Source organism: Calidris pugnax, unplaced genomic scaffold, assembly GCF_001431845.1.
Source record: "Calidris pugnax isolate Ruff unplaced genomic scaffold, ASM143184v1 scaffold20, whole genome shotgun sequence".
NCBI lineage: Eukaryota > Metazoa > Chordata > Aves > Charadriiformes > Scolopacidae > Calidris > Calidris pugnax.
Window position 1 is genome coordinate 27,328,039 of NW_015094510.1, and position 27,075 is coordinate 27,355,113.

Here is a 27,075-nt window from a genome sequence, read left to right on the forward strand (position 1 = left end):
AACCAGTTTGGGATGACTTGACACTGACACACATTGAAGCATGATGCAAACACTTATCCCCAACTGTTGAATCAACTACAATTTCTATACATGTTAGTCAAGATTTAGTTTGAGAGTTCAACTCTGCCAAACTGCAGAGTTACACTCTGTAACTTACATCAGTTGCTGAATGTGATCTGTAATGACTTTATCACAAGTGTGGTAAATTCCAGTCACTGGAGATGACATACTAAAGCCAGTAATTTTGTTACACAAATTCAGTATTTCCAAATACTTCTGTTATGCATAGTGTACAGAAAAGCTATGCAGAAAGTATTTACCCAGGTATGAAGGATGCTAGGTCTTCTTTAACTAATTGGCAGTTAACACTAATGCTTCTTCCATGAGCAGCAGAGAAGTCAAAGAGTTCAACAGATAAGATGTTATTATCTAAAACTTCTGTGAATGAATAATGTAAACATAATTAGTGCAAATCAATGACAGCAGAAAGATTATTTATGGTTTTGGAGGCACATAAATGGTACTAGAAGAATTTTGTAAAATTCCATTTGCTTTATAAAAGAATTTATCCTGAACATCAACAATATGTAGAGGCTTGACTTAGCACATATCCGTAAAATTAACTTAAAATATACCAATAATCACAAAGTATTTTTGTACAAAGAAATCAACCAGTACATGTAATTTCATTTATTAGATGGGTTCCAAACCCCCATTTCACACTTGTTCAAAAATAACTAGCTATATATTAACAATAAATGATATTGAGAAAAATCCTACTAAAGCATATATCTGTTACATGAATTTTCTTTTTTTTGGTTGTGATGTTTTAGAGCAGCAGTGATCACACTTCCATGTACCAATAAAGCCAAGAAGAGTCAAAGATAGCTAGTACTTTTGGAAACAAGCCCATCTTAATAAACCATGATACTTATATCACTTAATGCTGGTATGGTCTGTAAGAGAAGACATAAATAGAGCTTTTGTCACAAGTATCTGTTACATCTCCTCTAATTAATCCATGTTTAGATAGTCTCACTGTAAGCTACCTGTTGCAAGTATGAACATAAGCATTTCAAATAAATACTATTTAAAATATGGAAGTGCATGTTTCTACATGAGCCAATTTAATAATATTGAAATATAAATTAATACACTCCTGATAACTTACCGACAACTGAACACAGCATAAATTTAACTTCAGTCATTTCTTCAAATCTTTCTTTGGCTTCTCTGTTCCACTCATTTGCCCCTTTGTAAGGCTCAATGTGGGCCAGCTTGCACCTGATTGCCTAAAGAATAGCTCAAATTATGTATCAACTATCATATATCAAGACCATCTCATTACAGCCAAATCACAGCCTTCAGTTTGCACTCATGCAGGACAGCAAGACAGCATAACCTTGGCTTATGGTTCCACAGTGCCATTATTTAAGATGACCACCTTCCACCCCACAGCCGGCAGCTGAACACTAATCTTATATTCATTCTTGCTTCCATTTATGGTTAGACATAGAATAGGTGCAGAGATCAGGAAAGATTACTGCAGAGGTGTGATAAAGTAACTCTTCATCCTGTTTTGCTTATCATGATGTAATAACTCAGACTCAAGGCATCTAAAATTAACGTGACTATACCATTGTAGAAGTCTGAAGGACTAAACATAGAGACACCAGTGTACCATGGTACCTGTGTCAGGAAATTCCTGCCAGATTTCTGAAAGCTATTAATTAGGAGACATAAAAAGAGACATACAGGGAATCAGACCAGCTGAAGTGCTTTGATTAAAAGAATTTTTGTTTAACATCACTATGGTAAACTTTGGAGGCTACACTATGGGCCAATTTTAAATTCACTGTGAATGTTATTGTTTCCTCCTTGTTTTCTGCACTAAAGAAAAGAAGAGTAACACAAGTGGAGGAAAAGAAAGGAAATAGACAATAGAAATAAGAATGTTTTGTCTGGATATTTTTAGCATACAGGCAGTCCAGAATACAAAATAAGACTGACAGGTTAAATAATCTTTAAATGAAAGGGTTGTGGATGACAAAGCCAACACTGTGGATGTTGTTTATCTGGACTTCAGCAAAGCCTTTGATACAGTCTCCCACAGTATCCTCCTGGAGAAACTAGCTGCCCACAGCTTGGATGGGAATACCCTCTGCTGGGTTAAAAACTGGCTGGAGGGCTGGGCCCAGAGAGTGGTGGTGAATGGAATTAAATCCAGCTGGCGTCCAGTCACGAGTGGTGTCCCACAGGGCTCAGTACTGGGGCCACTTCTCTTTAACATCTTTATCAATGATCTGGATGAGGGGATCGAGTGCACCCTCAGTAAGTTCGCAGATGACACCAAGCTGGGTGGCAGTGTTGATCTGCTGGAGGGTAGAGAGGCTTTGCAGAGGGATCTGGACAGGCTGGATCGATGGGCTGAGACCAACGGGATGAGGTTCAACAAGGCCAAGTGCCGGGTCCTGCACTTCGGTCACAACAACCCCAAGCAGCGCTACAGGCTGGGGGCAGAGTGGCTGGAGAGCTGCCTGGCAGAAAAGGACCTGGGGGTGTTCGTCGACTGTCGGCTGAACATGAGCCAGCAGTGTGCCCAGGTGGCCAAGAAGGCCAACAGCATCCTGGCCTGTATCAAGAACAGTGTGGCGAGTAGAGCCCGAGAGGTGATCATCCCCCTGTACTGGGCACTGGTGAGGCCCCACCTCGAGTACTGTGTCCAATTTTGGGCCCCCTACCACAAGAGGGACATTGAGGTGCTGGAGCGGGTCCAGAGAAGGGCAACGAAGCTGGTGAGGGGTCTGGAGCACAAGTCTTACGAGGAGAGGCTGAGGGAGCTGGGGTTGTTCAGTCTGGGGAAGAGGAGACTGAGGGGAGACCTTATCGCTCTGTACAAGTACCTGAAAGGAGGGTGTAGAGAGACGGGGGTCGGTCTCTTCTTCCAAGTTACAGATGTCAGGACAAGGGGTAATGGCTTCAAGTTGGCCAGGGGAAGTTCAGGTTGGATATTAGGAAACATTTCTTTACTGAAAGGGTTATCAGACATTGGAATGGGCTGCCCAGGGAGGTGGTGGAGTCACCATCCCTGGAGGTATTTAAGAAACGTGTAGACATGGTTCTTCAGGGCATGCTCTAGTGCCCAAGATTACTGGTTTGTGGTGGGGTGCTGTGTGGGTGGGTGATGGTTTTTTGGTTTGGTGGTTGTTGTGTGTTTAGGTGGTGGGTGGTGGTTTGTGTTTTTTGTGGTGTGGTTTTTTTTTTTTTGGTTTTTTTTTTTTTTTGGTGGTTGGACTCGATGATCTCTGAGGTCCCTTCCAACCACTACGATTCTGTGATTCTGTTAAACACAAGACTAATTCTAGCCTTGGCCAAGATTTCTGTACTGCCCAACTCCATTAAAACACCTGCAAACTCGTATTAAGAGGCTGAAAAAAAGTCCGTCTTCTCTTGTAACAGCCTAATTCAAATCTCTCAACACAATGTATATACACCTCCTCGCTGCAAGGTATTAAATTTCATTTGAAACCGATTAATATAAAAGAGTTTTCCATGTGCACCCAAGTCATAAACCCATGTGAAAAGGAACTTGCTTAACATTTTATTTACCCTCTCTTTCCCCTTCCATCCATTAAGATTCTATTAATTTTGAGAATTTAATCCAGGTAAGCACCAATTTACCTTTTCTGGGAAGCTCAGAAATTCCTTTTTTATCCTGCGTATGTCATTAAGAGTTAAGGTGGCAACACCGCCAACATCAACATATTTTATGGTAACTTCCTGACAACTTGGCAGCCCTTCAAGAAGAACAACCCAAGTTATTAAAACAGAAAATAAGTATCTGATACAGGTTAAAGCACCAGAATTTCAGAGCAAGATCCATATTTACACCATATAATCATAATAGACCACATTTTCAAATGTTCTATAACCCCATTCAAAAACTATATTCTTTAAGCACCAGTCCCTTTGGTGACAGAGTTAGCATTTTGTCACCTTCCATCTAATCATTTCATGAGACTTTGGCACATTAAATACATGCCAAGTAGACACGTCAGCATACAGGCATATTAACAACTGCCCATACAGGCAACATCAAGGTCAGTACCAGTACAACCCCCATCTCCCTCAGAAGTACTATGGGGAATTATTAACCCACACTAGTTACACTTAGGGGTTGGCTACAACAGAGAAATCTGTATTTCAAACTGAAATAGTAATTGAAACATTAATTTAAATAGTTCTATAGTAGTATTTCAATAATATATAGAAAAGAAGTACTTTGCTTCCTTTATTAAAAAAAAAAAAAGGGTATAAACCATATAAACCATTGCCTTAATAGCAAAACAATATAACATGAATTAGTTCTACTAACTTTATGAACCTACTTGTTAGTGTAAGAGTACCTAGTAAAAATAATGGCTGTTTGTTACTATGCATATCCAGTGTGGGCCTTGGATGTAGTACCACGACCTAGCATCAGGGTGAAAGAACCAATACTTCACCTATAATCTGTGCTCTGTACCAATTCCCATCTTCCTGTTTTGCAACACAGGCTTGGCCTTCAACTGGGCAGACAATTTCCAAGTTCTTCCCATACTCATGTTTATACACCTCCTGAATTTTCTTTGAAAGACCTGAAGAATCCAGGCTCTCTCCCTAAAATAAGAAATACAAAATATACATATCAAATGTTTTTTCTTTAAATGGTATTTTTTGCTCTTTTAAGGGACATTTTTTTTCTGACAGTGTACTTCCTAGTCTTCACCCCCAAGTTAAACAGTGGTTATAAATGCGTGTATTTAAGAGCCTAACAGTTGCCGAATATTACTCTGTTCAATCACCACTCCGAAAAGGGAAACTATGTACCCACATAGGAATTAACCCATGTAACAAAATCGACCAAAAAAGTCAACTTTCTGAAATTCTAAGAATTCCTGGAATTAATCCAGGATTCATCTTATCTCTTAATTTGAGGAATCTTAAAATGGGTAACAAGTGACAGAAGTATAATGGAAATCATAGCTTATTTAATGGGGACTACAAGTAGCTCAACATTAAATTGTTTAGATTTTTATTTAAATAGACCTTATTTCTAAACTTACCAACTGGAGATAGAAATCACTCGGGCTATTAATGTGACAAACTACAACAGAGACTTCTTTTTCTTGTGGAATCTTAGGTGGACTATACTGCAAGATGGTATTGTTTTCTAACTGACTGGGAAGCTGTGATCTAAACCTAAGGTAAACAAAATGAAATTTTGAATCAATTCTGTCAAAATTTACTGAGAAGGAACCCCTTTTATATTCAAATGTCAAGTTTCTCACAAAACCTCAAAACGGTCTTATACAAATAACTTGATTCATGTTTGTAGGAATAGTGTGAACTTTGTGCAGCTAGTTCTAATGCTTCTCCCACCACAAATGTAAACATATGATAAACGATACATGGCAGCTGCTGTGGCGTCTGAAGAAATCACGGACTCTTAGGCCATGCAGTAAGCGAACCCAAAAATCCAATTCGACTTTATTGCTACACAGAGAGACTTATACACACCAAAACACAAACCCATTCCCCCCATAATGCCCAATCATGGACTTAACAAAAATATTTTTTTACCTTCCACTGAGCTTATCACAATAACAATTATTCTACTATCAAGACAGGTTTCGGTTCCCAGTCTGTGCTCTGTTTTTTGTCAGGATGTGCTTCAGGATGCAAAACTTGTGTTTCTCACTCCTCCCCTGCTCTCAAGGTCACTACTGGCACACACTGTTGCTCCAGATGCAAGTAAATCTTAACTATGTGAGTGACCTTTAACTGAGCCCACAGCTGGCTCCTAAATTTTTTTATTTGGGATTCATTAGCGTACATTTAAAGTGTTAAAAAAAAAAATATGTATAAGGCTAGAATTCACTACATTGACAAAACCATTTTCTTCTAGATTTCCTTTTCCTTACTTACAAGAAAAAGCGATTACCAGAGGAACACAGATGTAGTAAAAAAAATTAAAAATATCTCTCCCTGTTCGTACCACCCAAACTGGCTATGCTCAAATATAAACAAAGATCTTTCTCTGTGCAGGAAAATGAACTGCAATTTCCTACAGACTTAACATGCCCCATCCCTGTACCAAACGTCAAAACATTCATCTTCTCTATCTCCTGCCTCTTCCACTGGTTCCTCCAAAGCAGCTCTCCTCTGTCCTAATGCCAACCATCAAGCTCCCTATGGCCTATCATTGTTTCTCCTACTCGTTGTGCTATATGCATTGCCTCATGTGGTTGATTCAGATCTGCTGAGTAGCCTGTGCTTGCCTACTAGCCAAATCAGATACACGGGCAATTCCTGTATATTTTTCCATCCATACAAGCTTCTCCTTTCACCCCTTATTACTCAAACTTGTACAGAAATCAAAATTTTATCATTTTCTATAATTACATTCATTATCCAAATAAATCTCTGACCAGTGCAAATGAATGAGCCACAGCACTTATTAGTGAAGGTGAAAAAATGAAATCAACATACATTGCTGAAGGCGAGTGCAAAAACAACTTGCTTGATAAACTTCACAAGAGCATAAACTAAAGGAAAACACATACCTTGCCAAGTCTAAAAAAACTAATGCATCCTTGAGAGACACTGGCATGTTATTGCATATTTTATTAAATGGAGGTTTTTTCAAATCCACAATGAGAACACCATCCTCTTCTCTAAATATGGTCATTAAAACAACTTTATTATTGACCATTTCTAAAAACTTTGTCTTTGCTTCCTCTCTCCAACCTTCATTCTGTGTTAGGAAGAAAAAGGTAGTTATTGAAGACATCAGAGAATTTTAAAAAACAAAAAAATATAATTAGTAATTAAAAAAAGAAAAAGCAGCAAGGAAGGGAGCACAGACACATCTGAACACACAAAATACTGAACAGAGTCAAGACTGTCTAGTCCATAGTCAGGACAGCACTAAGCAGTATTCTTCTACAATGGATTTGTAAGTGTTTTTAACTGTATAAAACTGAGTCAGATCAAAGGGCTGTAGTTTTCACCACAGTTCTTTTTAAGATTCAAGATTTTATCCCCTCTGATTGTTCTGATGGACAAACCACAGTTGTCATACACTATTTCATCTCACAACTTATATTTCTGCTTCCCCAGTTTGAAGGTTTATTCTTATATTTTGTTGTCTTTATACAAACATACAACATAGTTTGGTCAATTTACACATTCCTCCCTCCACAACATCCTTTTTGATGTTTTATCTACCTTGGAAAGGCACATCTGAATTGGATCAAGTTAATGCATTTCTCATTTGATACTGCAAAAATCTGTGCTGCTTAGGTGTGGAAAAAAATGAAAGCATATATAAGAAAGACATTTTACCCACTTCTGTGAAAATTGTTCCAGATCTCTCCTATTTAAAGCCATTTCAGAAAACATCAAAATGGTAAAAAAACCAAACCATCACAAAACCAACCAGCAGTTCTATTGTCAGAAATGCACAACTGCACTGGACACAGATCATTCCCATGTGAATGTGGCAAAATTTAAAAAAAGCCCAGTAAATAAGTGAATAATTGAGAAAATAATGCTGCAATATATGCCATTTTCCTAAGGTAATAAAGGCTATTAGGACTTTATTTGTTGTTATACTGAAAGAGAACAAATAACACTTTCCAGTATGTGGCAAAAGTTTTTAAGTAACAGACTATCCCCGAAAAGAGTCTCCTAAAAATTCTGAAGCTGTTTTTCCTCTAGAAAAAGTTGCTACTTGCATAAAGTTATCAGAGAGACATGAAATAGGAGTATCAGTTCTGTAATTTCTTTTTAAATTGGACAAAACAACATGGAATAAGTGTAGTGAGATTTAACCCTGAAATATGTATTTGTAAACCCAGAGGCTTTTTAAGACAGACTGCTATAAGCTTGTTTCCTTTCCAATGAAAGCAATGCAACCCATCTTTTTACAAGAGATTATTTACCTTCTTTAAAAAAATAATATATGTATATATACCCTGTACTCCTCTCAAGTTTCCTTCTGTTTATATTGTAATGAGATCATTGTAAATTATGCATTAAAGTTCTTTAATATAAATCTTAGGAAGAAAAAAATCTCCTGAAATAGTACAAACAGCTTTTACTCACTGCATTTCTGGGAACAACATCCTTCAATGAACACCGTACTGCTAAAGGAGGAAAAGCTGCAAGTTCTGCCTCAATATGCTGATCAGGCTTCCTTACGAACAAACAAAAGTCATCTGTTTCAATAGTTTGCAGAGTAGCAGGTTCGGGCCTTTCAGCATGATACCTATTGTCAATGGGCATAAAAGCAGTACTAACTTCAAAGAAAAGCAAAAAAACACCAACACCAAAAATAACCCCAAACCAAATGCCCAACTTAAAGATAATTACTGCAATAATGGGCATAATGTCATGTCATTGAAACAAAACTAGAAAGTCTCAATGATATGTTTTTTTTTAAACACTGGGGACTTACATATTCTTTTTTGCAATGCAAGTCTGAGTTAAACATTTTAAGGTGTGAAGTCTTATACACTTGTGTACTTACATACACTGCCACTTTTCTTGTGGGAAATACATAACGTACAGCACATTAGTTTCACATGGATATCGGTTTATCTGCTTGCATGAAGCTGATGGAGGACTTGTTCAACAGTCAAGGACAACAACTGCAAACAACTCTGTAAACATACCCTGAGAAAATCAGAACTACAGAGCTCCCCAAATCCACCAGGAATACTTTCAGCAGGGCAATATCACAAACTTTGTATCCTATTGGACCACAAGGCTTCCTCTCATTTTCACTTTTCAGGGGAATCAGTTCAGTGATAGTTCCACGGCACCACATTCCAGTTTCCTTACTCTTAATAAAAGTTCTAGCACCTATACAGAAGGAAATCAAAAAAGAACAACCAAGGACTGAATTCAGTATTTGTAGGTATTTCACACTGGAAGCATTATTATAGTTCTGCATAACATTCCATTGTTGCCTATCTTCCACACAGGTAGTAAGGAGTGCTACTGCTAAAGTAAAGACATGAAAAAGCTTGATAGCCACCAGAAGTTTTCTCCTTACATTCATTTACACAATGCCTGTAAGGCTAGGAGGTAGTAGACTTCTATTAAGAAGTAATTTCTGGCAAACTTTCCATATCTCTTAGCAAAATGGCAAAGACAACCCCATTGAATTTGAGGGCTATTACATACTTTTTATCAGCTTTCTTAACACTTTCTATAACAGAGTAACACTGTCAATACGTGGGATAGAAAATAATTTTAATGATTTAGCAATGCATTATTGTCTTTCAGTTTTACTTCCAGAATGGTTTCTATCCAGTTAGTGAACTTTTTTTAAAAAATAATCAATCATATATCCACTCAAAGGGAATGCTGCATGCATGCAAGAAAGCTGATTTACTGGAGTAATTAAAGAACCAGGCCGGTCATTAAAATCAGTATACTGAAAAAAAAGGACTATCAATTAACAATCACCACTTAATGCTGGAAAACAGTAAGCTTACAGCCAGGTGTTTCGACTGCTGGTTACTCTAAGCACTCAATTTGTTGAGGCTGGGAAGCACCACAGAGTCTTTTTTACTTCTACAGTTTTCATTTATATGATTTAAAAGTCTACTTTACCAAACAATATGTACATTGTTACCCAAAAAGCACTAATTGTACATTCCAGGACATATAAGCACTGCTTTACTACGCAAAGTGGGGGTGGGGGGGGAGGGAAGATTATTATACTAAGGAAACATACTGCAAAATAGTATTCTAAGCTAATGCAGACCTTTGGAAATTAATAATTTACCTAGCTCCAAAACATCCGAAGGCATGAGGTATGAACGCTTACTACAACAAAAGTTTTTCAATTTCTTCTCCAAAATCCCTGCTTCTTTCTTCTGTGAGTATCTTCGAATGTAGAAGTGGCATGGATTTATAACGTGGCTTACAAACACCAGTTCTGTGGAACCTGAGTAAGACACAAACCAGATTATCAGTCACTTTCCAAGTGACTCCAACTGAAGTTACCAGACGTGATTAGATTTACGTTGCATTAATCATTATAACATTACCTCAAATTGCTTTTACTCTGACAAGTCTGCTCACATTTGTTTCAAACTAGTTACCAAGCTTGTTTTCTGATTAAATCTGCTCTTTTTAACTACTTCCATTAAGCTACCCTGCAAAAACAAAAGGCTGTCTCACTGCTTACTAAGTGGTTGCCTAGATTTAAGTAGGTAATTCAGAGTTTGTATTCCCCCTGTTTTACAGAGAAATAGGAAGCTTCTAGAAAGCAAATCAGAGAGGTTAAGACTCTACATCCAAGAACAGGTATGCTAAGCACTTTTGAATAGTCATTCTGTTTACAAAGGCCTGCAGTGACAGGATGAGGGGCAATGGCTTCAAGCTGGAGGGGAGCAGATTTAGATTGGAGATTAGGAGAGGGTTCTTTACTGTGAGGGTGGTGGAGCACTGGAACAGGTTGCCCAGGGAGGTGGTTGAGGCCCCATCCCTGGAGATATTCAAGGTGAGGCTCGATGAGGCCCTGGGCAACCTGGTCTAGTTGGGGGTGTCCCTGCTGACTGTGGGGAGGTCGGACTAGATGACCTTTGGAGGTCCCTTCCGGCCTGGGCAATTCTATGATTCTATTCTATGATTCAGTGATAATCCATGAAGATCAAGAAATGGCCTAAAAGCCAGCCGAGAGATTACCCCATGTGAGACAATACTCCTGACTAACCATCCACATCCTCTGTACTGCAGGTACCTCTCTTGATTTGGGATCCAAAACACAGGCTGCTTTTTCCAAAGCTACTCACTGAAGCTAAAAATCAGTGAATAGGGTCAGAAGGTTTTAGAAGCCCAGCAACTCAATTCCTACAAAAGTATTTTACACAAAACTTCCTACAAAGAGTGGGTGGCATCATCTAGATCCAATGCCACCTGTGTGACTGATCAGGGCACAGCAAGCAGACAGATTTGCAGCATCCTAGAGCACTGCCATCTCTGTGCCCATCTCTGAACTATAGCTGATCATGGGCAAAAGATGGTACAAAGCATCTGGCATTTGAAACATTCTGAGTATGTACTGTGCTTGGAAGTTTAGGAAATGCAGTATACAGAACGGATGCAAGATTACTCTTGGGCATTTCCAGTGGAAAAGGTGGTATCTGAGTAAAAAGTCTGAATGACTTGAAAGATTTCAGCTATAGATACGCTAATTCTTCTGGATCACCCCTGGTCACCATGTCCAACGGTGATATGAGACAGCTAGCTCGTCTTAATGGGACCAGGAGAAGCATTGTAGTAAGAATCACTTCACTAGATCAGTGGAAGCCAATACCTCCAGCCAAAAACAGTAACAGGAGCTGGGACAGTTCTTGATCACTAGAGCCAGATGGATCCAGAAGAGGTGTCTTTAAGCTGTTTGCATTTAGTTTAAGGAACATGCTCAAACAAAAAATCCCAACAAACCACAGCTGCTTGAAAAGGATTTACTTCCTAGTACATTCCTGACCCCAACTCAAATGCTAGTATACATCCAACCTCTCCGACAAGTTCCAGTGTCTGCTCTTGCTGCTTAGAGGATGGGTCTTTTCTAGTGAACTAAACCCTTTACCAGACAGGAAAACCACTAACCAGCTTTGTGTTGAACAGGTGTGTCCTTCTTGAAGAGGTTCTTCCTCTGTTCATCATCATGATATTCTGTGGGAAACTCTTGTTTGTTCATTTTTTTAGGAGAAAAATGTAATAAATTAGGTTAGTTAATCATTTATACTTAAGTAGTAAAGCAGCAAACACTGTAGGGAGAAATTACATGTACACATAAGGGTACTGCAGAAGCAAAAATTCTGGTATCTGACACAACTGAAAGAGTTGCACACACAGTAACTTATGTGTACAGGGCCAGCTCACATGCTAATCCCAAGATTACAAAACTATCATTAAATTCTTAGATTCGAGACATGCAAAACTCATGTAACACTACATTTTAAGAGAATTCTGTTCTGACAAGTTTCGAGAAGTCCACTGGGATTCTGGAATATATTGCACTGTGGGATGCATCTATCTATCCTATTCTTTAATTGGAATTTCTATGTACCAGCTTGTTCTACCACCTTCAGCCCTGTCCCTGAGCACCTCCTTGACACCAGCCTGGTAGGCTCTGCTGGACTCACTCTAGTAGGACAGTGACTTTCAGTAATACAGGGTCCAAAACTGGACACGATACTCCCCTTTCAGTCTCACAAGAGCCTAAGAGAGAAGGATCACTTCCTGAACCTGATAGCTACACTCTTACTAATACAGTTCAAGGAAAACCTGACAAGCTGAAGAACCTAATTATTATTGTCAGTTAATGAAGAACAGTGTCCTGGGAGAAGATTCAGGAAGACAAGGGAACTGTCAGAAAAGCATCATCCAAGAGCCACTGTCAGAAATTCTGAGGGGGACTGTAATAACTAAGAGTCAAAGAGAATTATCCAAGTAGACGCAGGAACCCATGACTCCTTTTTGAGAGAACTTGGGAGAAAGTTTTCACTGAGCTAAGCTGGAGAAAAAAAAGAAAAAAGCTAGCTCAAAGAAAGATAAAAGTGAAACCCAGACATCGTTAAAGAATTCATATGAGCAGAGTATAACTACAAACAGGCAGCATAATACAAAATACATAAGTAACAGCATGCTCAACAATGGAACATTTAAAGCAGCAGGTATTAAGAAACTTACCTTCCAGGTCATCTTCAAATATTTCCTCTATTATGACATCAGGACTGGATGGAGACTTGGGCAGAGCAGGAACGCTCTGATGACTTATCACAGGAAGTGTTTCTTGTACTTGAGGGTTTTTCACTTCTTTGTAAACACAGAGTTGATTTGCAAGAGCCTTTATTTTACTTTCTGTGGTAAGTGATGGAAACATATGCTCTACAGATGACTGAGTATCACAGCCCGGCGTTTCCTCTTCAGCATCAAGGGTAGGAGTGTGTTGTCCATCACCTTCACTGTATATGGGAAAACATTTATTTGGAAACAAATTAACAGAACCCAATCCCTTTTCAGAAAAGCACACAAGTCAAAGTAGAGGCTTTATTAATTACATATCACTATATTAAGCACCTCTTAAGAGTTGGTTGAAAAAAACCCCTGTATTATGGTTTTGAATACCAAGACAACTAAAACATTCACATGATTACTGAAACCTAAAAAGGACTGGCACAGAAACAGAACATGTTCTTGGGCACACTCAGTACAAGAGTTGCCTCTGATTAAATGATTGGAGACACTAACTGGATGGACTAGAACACTGACTGAAATACCAGCATCTAAAGTTTTGCTTTGTGTCACTATACTCTTAGAAACCAATATGCAAATACAGGTTTTTTATTTTTAAATTTAATCTCCAATAAATATTTAACCATTAGAAGAACAGGTTAACTACTGTACCTATCCTCTTTATTATACAAAAATACTTACTGCCCTGTTGTTCCCCATTCAATCTTGCCCATTTTTTTTAACAAAGACGTAATCTCATCAGTGTTTAGGAAGAATCTCGAGAGAAGAGAAGCAGCATTATACAAGGTGCAATAAATACCTAAAATCACTCTGACAGTTTGAGATGTACAATATTTTTCAGCACAACGTTGTTCATGGGGGGGGCAAAAATAAGGATTAATTACCTACTCCAGTTTCATTCTTCCACTCCTATTAACAACATATTTGGTTGCTCATTTCTTTTCATATATTTAAAAACACTCTTGCCTTTTTCCTTTCTCTCTCTCATGCAGAGCACTCCAGCACTCACACACTAAGCTTTCACACATATACCCAGTTTAATTCAAGAAATTATTCTGCATGGAGAAAAAGAATTGTCCAACAGTCCTGAAGAACAAAACCATAACTGAAGTCCAAAATGTATATTCTTTTTATTGTTACACTAATAAACAGCTGTTTCCTTTACCAATGAAAGCTAGCAAAATCTTTTAAGTCCTTTAACAGGCTAACAGAACTGTAAATACAACTTAATTCAATCAAATGCTTAGCTTTGTTGTCCAGTTATAATGAACAATTTGTGAAAACAGAAGTCTATGCAGTATTAAACAGCCCATCTTTTCTTCTTCCCCTACCCCAGCCCCTCTCGGCAATGTATCAACCCTTTGTTCTACAGTATTTTAGGTTTACTGAGTGTGCCTCAACTCTTATGTACCGCTAAGTTGTGATTTTTTCACCTTTGGTGTTATTTTGGAGTGGCACTCGCATGTGAAACCTCTATACTTATCTTTCATCAGATCTCCTTTTTTCCCATTTTGTTCAAGTTCTTAAAAAGTCTTCCAAAGCAAAACAGATTTGATTTCGTCATATTTTTACTTTCTTCTAGTTCTTCTAGGTTGGGAGAGTTTGCCATTGTGCATTTAAATAGGCTTCTCCGAAATTCTCATTAGCACTGACATTATCTACAAAAAGGCCCTACCTACCAAGCCACTAAGTTTATCAGAAGATTATTTTAAATATTCCTTCATACATTTTCTAATGGCTCAACATATGACAGGAGGAGTCATAGTTTTTGTCAAGCATTGGAATAGCTGCTGATGAAAGTGGTTGAGTCACTGTCCCCGGAGGTAATTAGGAGACATGTAGACATCCCACATATGGACATGGTTTAGCGGTGGACTTGGGAGGTGTAAGGTTAACGGTTGGACCTGATGATCTTAAAGGTCTTAAATGATTCTATGGTAAAGTTTCACACCTTGCATGCAAATAATCAACTCTGAGCTTCATTCCTCTGCACCAGTCAGAATCTGATGGCACACAAATAGACCACACAGGTCTGGTTCCAATCCTGAAATATAACGGGATCCCCAAAATGCTCCAACCAATACCATCTTCAGTCTTTCCTTCCCTCATTTCTTAATGTGGCCTTTATACACTAGGATTACAGTATTCTGACTATTTTATAACCAAGCTGCAGAGGGTCAGCTGTACCACAGCCATGACACATTTCGTTGCTCATTTCTGGTATAGGAATCATACTTGTCACTTCCAACGAGCACAACATGGTAACTGGGATTTTCCACAAGTATCTTCTTGGATATCAGTGCCCCAAAACGCACTTAAGTCTTTCCTGAAGGTGAGAAATGGATTAATTTTTTTAAAAAATAAATAAGTTATTATTTCCCCAATTTATTTCTACTTATAAGGAAGGGAAGTTTAAAAGTGGCAGAAGTCTGTCAAGAATTTTTTAATATGTACATGCTTTCTCCCTGATGCCTCAGATGAAGGCTACTGTGAACTCTTAGTGATGAGTTTATATCAAAACATATCAAACTACTGAACTAGTAGTTTTCCGGCAAAATGCAAGTGGAACAGTGTGATTTCTACTCTTTTAACTGTTATATGAATGGTTTTTCCAATTAAGATAACTGGTTCATCCTTTTACCTCCCAATGTACCTCGCCCGCTCCAGTCATTTACCTTGGAGATACTTTTTCCTTCAAACTATTCACTCTTAAGAGCTCAGCCTCAACTGGCAACTTCAAATTATGTAACACCTGAAATTAAGCAGTACAGTCTCAGTTTCTATTATACAAAGAGCAGATTAAACAGGCACCTATTATCTACAACATGACAAAGGCAGAGTATGACATCTGTAATTTCACAGAAAAAAACCCCAATAGTTTATTCATTAACAGCCAATACCCAATTCTCAATTACGTCTTCTTACATTGCTAAAACCTAATGGTGGTTAGGGATTTTGTAATATTAGCATGCAGTAGAAGCAAGGACTCAGATTTTTTTCTTTCGTATGAACAGCTACTGAGGTGACTTCTAATTAAAAAGGCCAATTGGAGTACACAGGTCCCAAAGGTCACACTGGGCAAGATAGAGGCAAATGCCAAAAAAAAAAGAAAATAAAAGAATAAGGAAAGATCAGACTTCTTTCCTAGGTCAGATGAGATTAACTAAGGCTCTTCATATGGAAAGTGACAAGTGACAATTGGATGCAAGAAACATGAGAGTCTCCTCTAAAAATCACACTAAAAAAAGACAAGGTCAGTTATTCATCATTTTTCTCAACACAAGGACTACCAAGGCTCCAAATGAGACAACGGGGTAGCAGATTTAGAAAGAAAGATGTAGCTATTTTATATACACCTCATTTTAAATATTAAAAGATGTAGCTCCCTGCCAATGCATATAAATACATACACACACATACGTACTGCCACAAGAATTATGACGACATTCAAGCGTATGATATAATGAGGAAATGTTTACTACATGTAATGACCCTGATGTATCCTACAGATTATAAAATGAGGCCTTAACCTTCAACTTCCTATACTCGCTAAATATCCAGATTCTTTATAGATTTTTTCCTCCAAGCATCTTTTCCTCTCTGTTACCAGACAGGAGACATCACAGGATGGACAGCACAGCAGGTAGAGTGTGTTTCTATGCACAGCAGACATGACTGGGAGGAAGAAAGAAGTAAAGGCCTGGGACCAACAGCATCAGGAGAGCATGGCTATTCATTCTGGAGTAGTTCAGTGAGAAAGTTGGAGAGTTCTGGAATGGGAAAGCCTCGAGAGAACTCTAAAATGCTGAAAACACTGTCCCTTTCACTGATGAGTATTATGTCACAGTTCTCCTGCCCTCCCTCTCCATTTTCCTGTTTCAGACAGCACACTCTTTGTTTTACATCAGTGACCAGACCCTAATTTGTAACCAAGATGAAATATAAACTGGGGGTATACATGTAGAGAGAATACAGGTGAGCATACATTACTGCAAAAATCTCTCTTGAAGTAAGCAAGCTGAAAGATGGATCACAGAAACTTCCAATCCAAATTTGAATGTATTCATTAAAAATAAATTATTTCACAGTGCAAGAATATTTACCTGAGCGAGATCACAATAGGCTCTTACAGAAGGTGTATTTTTCAATTCCTTTGCAATCCTTATGACACCCATCAAGCACTTTTTCTTCTCTTCAATGACTTCCTTAGCTTTTGTAATACCAGCACTGTAGTGATTGATGCTCTTCACTAATTCTGCACACAACTTTTTTTTCCTGTATTAAAAACATTACTTTTCGGAACTTATGAAGTATTCAGCCATACAGATTCAAACTTCAACTATACCACATAACTGTTAAGTATACAACAATACGAAGTTTATACATCTCACACAGAAATATCATTTTTCTCAAGCAGTGCAAAGTGGAAAGCACTGACTAATCAGAAGAACCACAAAAGTTAAGAGTTGACACTGAAAAGCCACTTTGTTTGGAGGAAGATTTTTTTATTAAATGTTTAAAGCACCCTTCTGTTCATGCCTCCTGCTATTTCTATAAACATCCAACTGAAAACTAAACAGTTGGATTTTACAATTCAGTCTACTAAGATATCCTAATCCCTACATGAAGGCTCTTCTGGAATCCTAAGTTTTGACAGCCCTTCCCCTTAAATCTAAAGATACGAGTATTTTTGAAAATGAAATAAAATGTCCTTGGGCTTCTGTCAGCTTGAAAACCTGCAGAAAGTTAATTTTAAAAAAAGTTATTCCTGCTGTTAAACTGATCATCCACTAATAGCAGTACCAAAACACCCTCAAAATTGAGCTATTTCAGAAAACTAATGCCACTAAGACTAATTTTTCTTTTTTCTAAAGAGTAGAGGCTGCATAACTAGTGTATTCCAAGCATGCAAACCAGCTCCGAGACGCCACGATGAAACGGCAAAAATATTGCACAAAAATTAAAGAATGGCATTATGAAATACAGCTGCGAGGAAGACTGAAACTTTATTTAGAATTTTTTTATCTGAATTAATACAACTTCCTGATAACTCATCCCCACCATCCTACAAACCAAATTACTACCTTGAGAGGAGCGAAGCAATAAGTTCATCAAACGTTTTATCTGCAGTTTCTGCAACTCTGTCTCCTTCATGCTTCACTTTCAATTCCAAGTATTTCAGCATCTGTTTAGTTCAGTATTGAATAAAAATGTGTTTACTATTTCTTTATTATCATTTTATTACTCTCACATTACTTTTTCAAAATTCAGAACAGAAGCAATGAACACTAAGACAGTGATCAATACTCCAGCAGAGTGACACTAAACCACTAAAGATTGATGCTTAAACCAATTACAGCTCATTAATTCCTTTGTTTTCTCTAACTTCTAGTCAGCTCACACTGTCTGGATCCTCCTGTCAACTGAAGTCTATAGGTCTACGAGGCAAGAAATACCAAGATCTTGGACCCTCACTGCCTCACTTCCCTTAGCTAACATTTTAATATAGCACTATACACAGATAATTAGCTGTATTTTTAAATTCATTTTGAGCATAAAGGAAAAAAAATAAAGATTCTTCCTCTGGCTAAGCACCAGTTTTGTTGCTATAGTTACTTTTAATGAAGAGACTATAAAGGAAAAAAATCTCAGTAAATGCAACACTGCTTTGGCAATTCTCAGTCTCTGTTGAAAAGCTGTTGAAGGACCCCAGTTGTATGCATGAATTATTACATTAGAACTGTTGAAATGATAGATTTTTAGAAGATGCTATCAGTATCTGAATTAGGCATTTAACATAACTTTGCTTAACTGACAGATTGGCCGCTGCAACAGAACAAGTTAGAAAGGGAATGGAAAACAGGTTTTAGGACACTTCATGCCACACTTACTAGAATAAATTTGCTTTAAGCTTTTGGATCATTAAAAACTTCTATCCATCTTAGAATACACATAAAACATAAATAAATGGAAAAGACAGAACTGTAAGCTTTTACACAGCACATTTAATATGATTTAACTTTAAGTAATTACTGATGAAGTTCATAGGTTACTTGGTAAAAACCTATTAACCAGTACTTTAGTAGTCTTCCTGTATTTTATATTGTGTGTAAAAACACATTACTTGATTTACATGTTTTGCATACTGTGTCTGTTAAAATTATTACTTCTGTTGCCCATATAATTTCTTTTCCACCTTTAAATTCAGAAAGAGGCATGTGAAAACTAGAATGTTAGCAGAGTTGCCAGAACAAAACCAAGTGCTCGATTTTATCTGCATCCAAGGAAACACAAGTTTAGTACTTGCAGTCTGGCCAATATATGGTTCTGCTAAATATACGTATTGGCCTATTAACTTTAAATTATGTATAGGCTCATGCACTCTTTTACAGACTACTGTAGTTTGTACACTCCAGACTACAGCCTAGAGTTTAAAGCTGTACATTCACAGAAATAGCACAAACAGCTGAAGGACAAGCGAGACATCAAAACAAAAGCAGTAAAACCATGTTTAAATAGCATGTTAATGTGCGACTACTTACAACAAAAAGTTTCAATCAAGGATAGGATTTAGAATTCAGTGAAAAATTAACTTATCTTCACCCACCTCCTCTGCATCATGTAAGTGGCTAAGATTACAAATAGCTACGCGCAAAGCTTCATCAATATCTTCTGTAGTTTTGCTGTCCTGGGGAAAGATTTGCCAATGAATTCAGAGTTGTCTGTATGCCTAGAAGACAGGCTCTACTCATTCACCATTTTCACAAAGAGGCACTTGATCTGTGTGAGGCTCTCAGCAGTTCTATAGCTGCAAACAGGCCCAAAACACTTGGCTCACCTGAATTACACTAAGTACATTTACACTGTACTACTTCTGAAACATGGATTCTAAATTTTGTTTGTTAAATACATGCAATTTATTTGCACACACACATGCACAAAAAAGCAAGTGAAAAGATAGTATGTGAAGGAAAAGCAAAATAGAGTTATAATACAGGGGAAAGAAAACACGCAACATTGAAGAATGGCAATACCACAGGTTAGAAAAAAGTAAAGTACTTAGGAATAACACTTGGGGAAAACCAACACGTTTTAAAAAGATTTACTAAGTGCCCAGTGTTACGCTGATGCAAGAGAAGACAATAAAACACTTCCAGATGAGTTAGCACAGAAGCAAACGTACATACATAATGTCTTATTTTGTCACTGGCCTTACTGAAGCTGGTGCTAAGAGTACTGGTTAGAATGCTGGTATTTTGCTAAAAGCAAAATGAGATCAGCTGAGGATGCCCTAAAAAGTGAGGGATGGTGTTGTGTAAGTCTGGCACTATTAAACAACCAGTTCACTTTGCCAAAAGGCAACTTAACCTGCAAACATCTCCAATTTCTAAAGGCTTCCTCACCAGTGTTAAGGAGAGCAAACAAACTGGAGAGAAATTAAAGCCTAGAGGTCAAAACCCTGAAATATTTCTGTCTCTGATCAGGCACTGGTAAAAGTGCTGCCCATAATCTCTGAGAGACCCGCTAGCCACAAACTTAATTATGGAGTTTATTAAAGCTATTTGTTGTCATTTTCATCTGTAGAAAAACTTTCCAACTATGTCTCCTCCCTAGGAGCAGCAACAAGGCAAGAAAACCCTCCTCCTATTATGACTTGGATATTAACTGTACAAAGAATACTTTCCTGTGACAACTTTCTCACTCTATTTTGAGCAGATGCAAGGAGATATAATGGGTACAAACGTCACGGAATTACATTGCTCCCTTTCTACTTTGTGGTTCTCATTATGTGACTCCGTAATAAAAATCCTTCCAAAATTCAAAAGACATGGACATACTCATTTGGTGATGTAAGAAGTGATCCTGCCAAAGATCTAGTAATCACCAACTACAAAATCAAGGATTCTGAAAAAACCCTAGAAGTAGCAGTTAGACTACAATCTCAATAAATGTGGGTTTTCACATGAGCTCATTCTCAACAACTTTCTCCAATCAAAAAGAACATGTTCTGTCACCAGAAGAGGTGACTACCATAAAAATAGTACTTACGACCTCAGACTCAAGACACTCCAAAGATAACCTCGGGCTACTTCCTTTAGTATTTTGTCAACAGTAATATAATGAAGTTTAGGATAACACAATATGGCTTTATTTTAAGTAGACAATTAAAAAACAAATGTTCAGAATAGAAAATAATTTTCAATCTTTAAAGGGCACTAAAACAAAACTACCTAAGAAGCCAATACAGACATTAGCAAGTTACGGTTCTCTCAAGGTAAGCGTACAGGACAGTCTCCATGAAAGAAAACAAGACTGGCACAGGATGTATAATTTATTTCCCTTTTATTCTGTCATTTTAAAATACCCACAGCATTAGTTCACTTGGCCTAAAACTTCACAAACCTCATTCAGAAAGATCACCTTAGAAAAGTTAATAGAATGTTTCAAGAGAGATCCGTGTGTTCAACAGTCTTGTTGCCCTGAATGACTAAAGATGAGTTGCATGAGCCCTATCTCAAATTTTAAAAGAAATAAAAAAGCTCCAAACACAAATATTGCAAAGCCTTAGCTTTTAAGAAAAGCTAAATTAAAAATACATAGTTTCACAGACAGCTGAATACACTAGCCATCCTCAGCTATGACCTTGTTGGGTTTTGAACTGCATTCATTTTGTCAACTTTGTCAAGTTATTTTATTAAAACTGTAGCTGCACATGAATTCTTTAACATGGAATAACAGCACATAACTATTAAGGCCACAGGTTTCTGTGTTTTAAGAAGTGCAGCATAAACTAACACACTGGCACATACAAAAATAACAAGTGAGAATACAAGGAAATTCCCTATTAACACACCATGTCTGCTGATGGGGCTAGACCTGGTTTATCCCTCAGGTCACCACTTGAAGAAACTGGGTGCTGAACATTTTTCTCTTCAGTATTGTGACTGAATGGCCTGCAAAACAAAATTTTAAGGAACAACCCGACACATTTTGAATAAACTATCAAACTTCCCACAAATACTTTAGACACAACCTGATTATTTCACAATGTCATTAAACATATGCACACACCTATTTTTGAAAACAGTAGACTTACGCTGTGTGTAGTACAGATGCCTCATTTTTTCAAGAGGTTTCCTTCTACTAGCATCATCTTAAAATTCATCTTTATTAACTAATTTTCACCTGACAATTTTGGCAAAGTTGAATAAAACCTTAGTAGGTAATACTGATTTTTATCCTCAGTGAGAATAAAATGCATTACTATTAACATTCCAGGATTAATTTTTTATTTGTTGCCCAAATACTTTCTTTTAGATATCCCATCAGATATTGATTAGGCCATTAAAGGCCATTAAAGTCTTAATAATACATGACAGGTTACAGTAAAATCATCTACTGATGACCTGTTACAAAGGCTCTTCAATGCTGTTGTATGATCACCAGTGCCTGCTTTTCTGCAAAGTACACATGAATCTAAACTGCCATAAAGACTCTCACAAAAACATTCTGCATAAACCAGCCCAATTAGAGGATGGAAGCACTGTAGTGTTCTGCCTGTGCTGTTTATTGTTTCTGATGGACTGTGAGAGGACTTGGAGAACACCGCTACAGCTATCTTTATAACTGATTTCTTATCTAAGGTGCAATGGGAGCAGCAGAGAGGTGGGTGGAAGGAGGTGCTGCAATGATACAGTCCTTCCTACCACAGCCTCGCATCTCGGCAGTTCTCTACTCTCCCTCTGAACCCCTACCAGGGAATTACCAGTGCTTAAAACTTTCAGTTCCAAACATTTTTAAGCCAAAACAATCTGTTTCTTGTTGCTTTTCAATGAAACATTATTTGTACTCAAGTCTCAAGCAAGTTGTATTCTCAGTGTGGGTGTCTACTACTGTAGGACCACACTAATAAAGTTTAAAATTAAAAAAAACCAAAACAACCAAAAACCAGCCAAAGAAAAATGGCTGGAAATGCTTGTTCAATGAAGTCCTCTCTGTCAGGCACCTAACAGTTTTGTTAATAAAGGTTTACCTTGCCAGCCTTTGTGAGTTGCCACTGCACAGCCCAAGTTTAAAATCAGTTTTGGTCTAAATTCAGAGGGAAAAAGTAAAGCAAGTTCAGATACGGGGTTAAATAAAAGACCCAGCAAAAAAAATGTTCTATAACTTCAGTACCGCACACCCCACATCCACCCTCTACCCCTCTCCCATTTCAATGAGATCAGGCTTCCAGCCAAGTGCTCTTGAATTGAGCAGAGAGGTCTAAGAAAACCAAAACCAAAGCTCTGTAGCCATCAGTGTATCTCTGTGGTAAAGCATTCCAAGTAAAAGGAACGCTGATTTCCTGTGTGCTCTTAGCATTTTTCCCACTATTATGCAAAACTTTTAACATATTGCATTATTGAACCTGGTTACAACTTATTTTTTCAATAAAGTTTAAGGACAGGGCTTACTTCCAAAGACTTGAACTTATTTGTATTTTGCAATAAAGGCTACAGCTGAATTTCGTATCAGAAAAAACAGGATGGCCACACCCTATCCTTCTGCATAAGTTAAAAATAAAAAAAACCACTTAACATTAGCCCAAAATCTAGATTTCTGTGAAACAAATGGCATTCACATGTCCTAACACAGGAAAAATTATGCATTTTAAAAAAATGCTCTGGTTGTGAAACAGATTCATAAGTTATGCAATACCGCACAAGTGAAATTTTTTAAAAAAAAATCCTTTCAGTCCTTTTGAGTTGATAGGGAAAGATCTATTTTTTTTTTTCATCCAAAACCCATACACATACACACCAGATTTGGCACATCACATGTGCACTACACAGCTCCACTGCGTAATGAGAAATGCTAACAAAGACTTGCTAGGGAGCAAGGGGTTAGAAAGTGCAGGCCCTTACCCCAGAAGGGACCAGAGCTTGCTTTAACTGCTTTCAATAAAAATGCAAAAGATGCCATAATATCACTGTTTCAGACCACAACAGAGATTACTGAACAGAATGATTTAAATCTACTTACTTCTGCAGAAGAGAAACCAAATAAATCAAGGTCTTCATCCTCCCCACTATCATGAACGGCTGTAAAAGCAAGTACAGGAGAAACCTGACTGGGAATGTTGTTAACTGTAGGGCATCTTAATTAGTGAGACAAACAGGAATACGTGATCACTGGAGTAGGTCTTCTACGTAGCATTCATCAAGCCAATAAGAATTCAGAAATTGAATTTTATAGTAATAGAATATGAAAGCTAGGAATAGAACTCCAGATAAACAGATATGGAATTTATCTCGGAATTACAAAAACATACTTGTGATGAAGGTATTGTCTGCATGATTAGCTGCATTGCATTGCTGCTACGTTCAGGACAGGATGAACACATGAAAAGGAAGGCAAAAAGACAAAAGAAAATAAGCATTCAAAAAGTGTACCTATAGCACAGAAAGATAATTTGTCTAAGTCCTGTGTACTCAGCACAACTTTACAGCTCTTGGAAAAAAGATACTCAAGCAGAAAACCCCAGAAAAATGAGGTTTCTTTTAAAAGAATCGTTTCAGTAGCTTTGTCAAGAAAGACAGTAGGAGAGGAAGAGAAAGGTATTGCTTGGTCTTGCAAAGTACAGGAAGTGTAGTAAATAAACAATGGATTCATCAAACCTGACAGCCCATCTATTGTCTTTAACAGACCATATAAAATATAAATCAACAGTGAATACTGTGCACCACAAAACTGCTGGAAATAAAAATCAAGATCCAAAAGCCTTACCTTTCACACTCACAGCTTTTGATACATGACGCAAATCACGCTCTCTCTGATTTGATTCTGTAAAATCCTCTTCCAGTATCTTAAGACATTGCCTTCAGAAACAGAAGCAAAGTTTTATCATGAGGGATATCAAGCACATGTGAATTCTGACTTTCAGCTCTCTTAAAACTCATCTTAACCACTTTTTACCAAATGGCATTATGTAGAAGAAACTGCAGTTAATGACACACACACCATGCACACAAAAATTTTGTTACTCTCTTTTAACTGGAAGAGGAGCAACTTACCACTAAGATACCAAATTCATCAATCCATAAAGATGATACTGGAATTTTTAAGTATGCAAAACCAATATTTATGGTAACTAGAACCAGCATTAATAAACTGTTATAATACCAACTTTCATCATTCATTTTATAGTTACTTAACTGGGAATATACTGAATAGATGAACAGTGGTTTATTTACTTTAAAAATACACCTCCAGATCAAGATGAGATTTAGTAGCCTAATAACTATGACAACATCCCATTTAAAATGTCTTTTTCCATGAACCTACTCTAAATGCTAGAACTTTCCACAACAGCACACACACGTAACACAGACTCACTTGCCACAATACAAAATATGAATATTAATTTCTACATTTCCTCAATATGATTTCCTGATAATTATACTGTCAGAGCTTAAAATTATTAAAGCTCACTAGAGTAATCTCAAAATTCACATACCTTATAGCTTTCATTTTTCTTCTACTAAGCTTTTCATTAGTGCTATCCAGCAAGGGCAACTCTTTTCTTCTACTCATGATGGTGTCTGACTTAAAAAAACCAAAATCACACACACAAAACAAATAATCCCAAAGTGACAAATTCTCTACAACATACACATTTCATCACTTCAGCTAACACTAGAGGTTACTTACATGACTTGGCAAAGAGTTAAATGAAAAAGAGAGACACAGAATTCATACAGAATACACACCTATTTTTTCCTTGAAAAGCAAATCTTTCAATTGCAACAGAACGGTGGCCCACTTCACACTATCCAGCCACTCCACTGGAGAGGCTACACCGCTCCAACCTCACCACTGCCAGGCGCAGCAGGAGACACTGCTGCTGGGCTTCAAGCCTCCTTGAATCACACATCCTCAATACAATTATTTCTCCTTTCTGCAGTATCTCAATACTCTAAGTTCACGCCCTGTTTGCGATCCACCACGCATACTGACCCCGGCTCCTTTCCTTAATGCCTACTACCCGGCCATTTGTTTTCCCCTCCTGTATTTGCTTATACACAGCACCTTCACCTCCCCTGTCCTCCTTTTTTTTTTTCTTCCCCCTTTTCCTCCTCCCGCCCCCCCGCTACCCGACGGGACATGTTCTCTTTCCTCCCAGCCGGTGCCTACAGCACCACTGCAGGTGCCACGACAGGGACATACCGAGACCGGCGGTAACAGGACCCAACCCCCTTCAGCGCGACAGTCGGACTGACGACAACCCCTCAAGGGTAGCCTCGCGACACTCACCGCGCGCCAAAACAGCCACCCCAAACCACCAATCACCGAGGGCTTCGCTGGCCCATGTGCCCATCGCAGCCAATCACAGCGAGGCGGGAGGGGCAGGGCGGTGACTGTGGCGGCCCACGCGGGCAGCTGCCGCCGCCATCTTAGCGCCCTGAGGCGCTGCTGGGCTGTGGCGTCCTATGAGCCGCTGCTGGACTTGATTCCCCCTCCGCCCCTGCGGAGGGACCAGAGTTCTTCTTTAAAGAAAGGGTGCGTCCTGGGTTAGAAGCCATTAAGTCCATGCTTTGGGGTTTCTTTATTCTACATGCATTCCCATTATTTGCCGAACAAGTGAGGGATGGTTTAGGCAGTGTTTCACCAGTCCTGTGTTGGCTGTCATAAATACTGTCATGATACTTTCCAGATTTGTGTTTAAATCATGTTGTAGCAAAATACAGTTAAATTTTAAAATGAAATAACCACTGTTTTTCCCCTGCAACTTTTAAACATTTGTTAAATCATGAACTAGGCTAGCTTTCCAAGAGGCAAGTTTCCTGACTTAAGTTACCCATCTTTTTGCACTGTTCACACAGTAAAACTAGTTTCTACCCCATTTTAAATGTACTTAAGTAAGTGTTTGTTAGGCTGGGGTTTTGACTCCAGTAACAAGGCCCTTTCTTAACAATAGGGAGTACTTAAGTGGTGTGGCCAAGGCAAACAGTAACCGTGGAGAAAGGAGTCAAAGGAACAAGCTACAGGCCTGTCTGCTGAAAGGGCGAAAGAAGAATTTCAGGAGTAGTGGGGAAGAAAGCATGAGGAAAGGAGCAATAAAGTTCAAAAATTAGCCAATTCTATGGAACTAGGTCCTCACCTACTTTTCAGTAAAACACCCAAATCAGGCAAGTTTGTATTGGTTTTGTTTATCTACACTTAAATGTGCATGATTTGTTTGTGAGGGGCAGAACTTTCCAGAAGTTATCCTTA

At 38.1% G+C, this 27,075-nt stretch overlaps 1 protein-coding gene across 1 annotated transcript in view; it reads right to left on the bottom strand.

The window, feature by feature from the left end:
- RNF17 (ring finger protein 17) overlaps positions 1 to 25,395 on the bottom strand; it is a 46,045-nt gene extending 20,650 nt beyond the window's left edge. Inside the window, exons 1-21 of the mRNA XM_014965710.1 lie at positions 25,319 to 25,395; positions 24,589 to 24,680; positions 23,845 to 23,903; positions 22,856 to 22,911; positions 21,677 to 21,776; positions 19,430 to 19,510; positions 17,907 to 18,007; positions 16,926 to 17,097; positions 15,498 to 15,574; positions 13,504 to 13,578; positions 12,757 to 13,031; positions 11,671 to 11,748; positions 9,839 to 10,000; positions 8,718 to 8,907; positions 8,149 to 8,311; positions 6,606 to 6,796; positions 5,102 to 5,241; positions 4,506 to 4,655; positions 3,682 to 3,797; positions 1,172 to 1,292; positions 321 to 438 (exon numbers count right to left, since the gene is read on the bottom strand). Of these exons, the coding sequence (XP_014821196.1) occupies positions 321 to 438; positions 1,172 to 1,292; positions 3,682 to 3,797; positions 4,506 to 4,655; positions 5,102 to 5,241; positions 6,606 to 6,796; positions 8,149 to 8,311; positions 8,718 to 8,907; positions 9,839 to 10,000; positions 11,671 to 11,748; positions 12,757 to 13,031; positions 13,504 to 13,578; positions 15,498 to 15,574; positions 16,926 to 17,097; positions 17,907 to 18,007; positions 19,430 to 19,510; positions 21,677 to 21,776; positions 22,856 to 22,911; positions 23,845 to 23,903; positions 24,589 to 24,680; positions 25,319 to 25,395 (2,594 nt within the window). The remainder of the gene's footprint in view (positions 1 to 320; positions 439 to 1,171; positions 1,293 to 3,681; positions 3,798 to 4,505; positions 4,656 to 5,101; positions 5,242 to 6,605; positions 6,797 to 8,148; positions 8,312 to 8,717; positions 8,908 to 9,838; positions 10,001 to 11,670; positions 11,749 to 12,756; positions 13,032 to 13,503; positions 13,579 to 15,497; positions 15,575 to 16,925; positions 17,098 to 17,906; positions 18,008 to 19,429; positions 19,511 to 21,676; positions 21,777 to 22,855; positions 22,912 to 23,844; positions 23,904 to 24,588; positions 24,681 to 25,318) is intronic.
- Between the last annotated feature and the right edge of the window lie 1,680 nt (positions 25,396 to 27,075).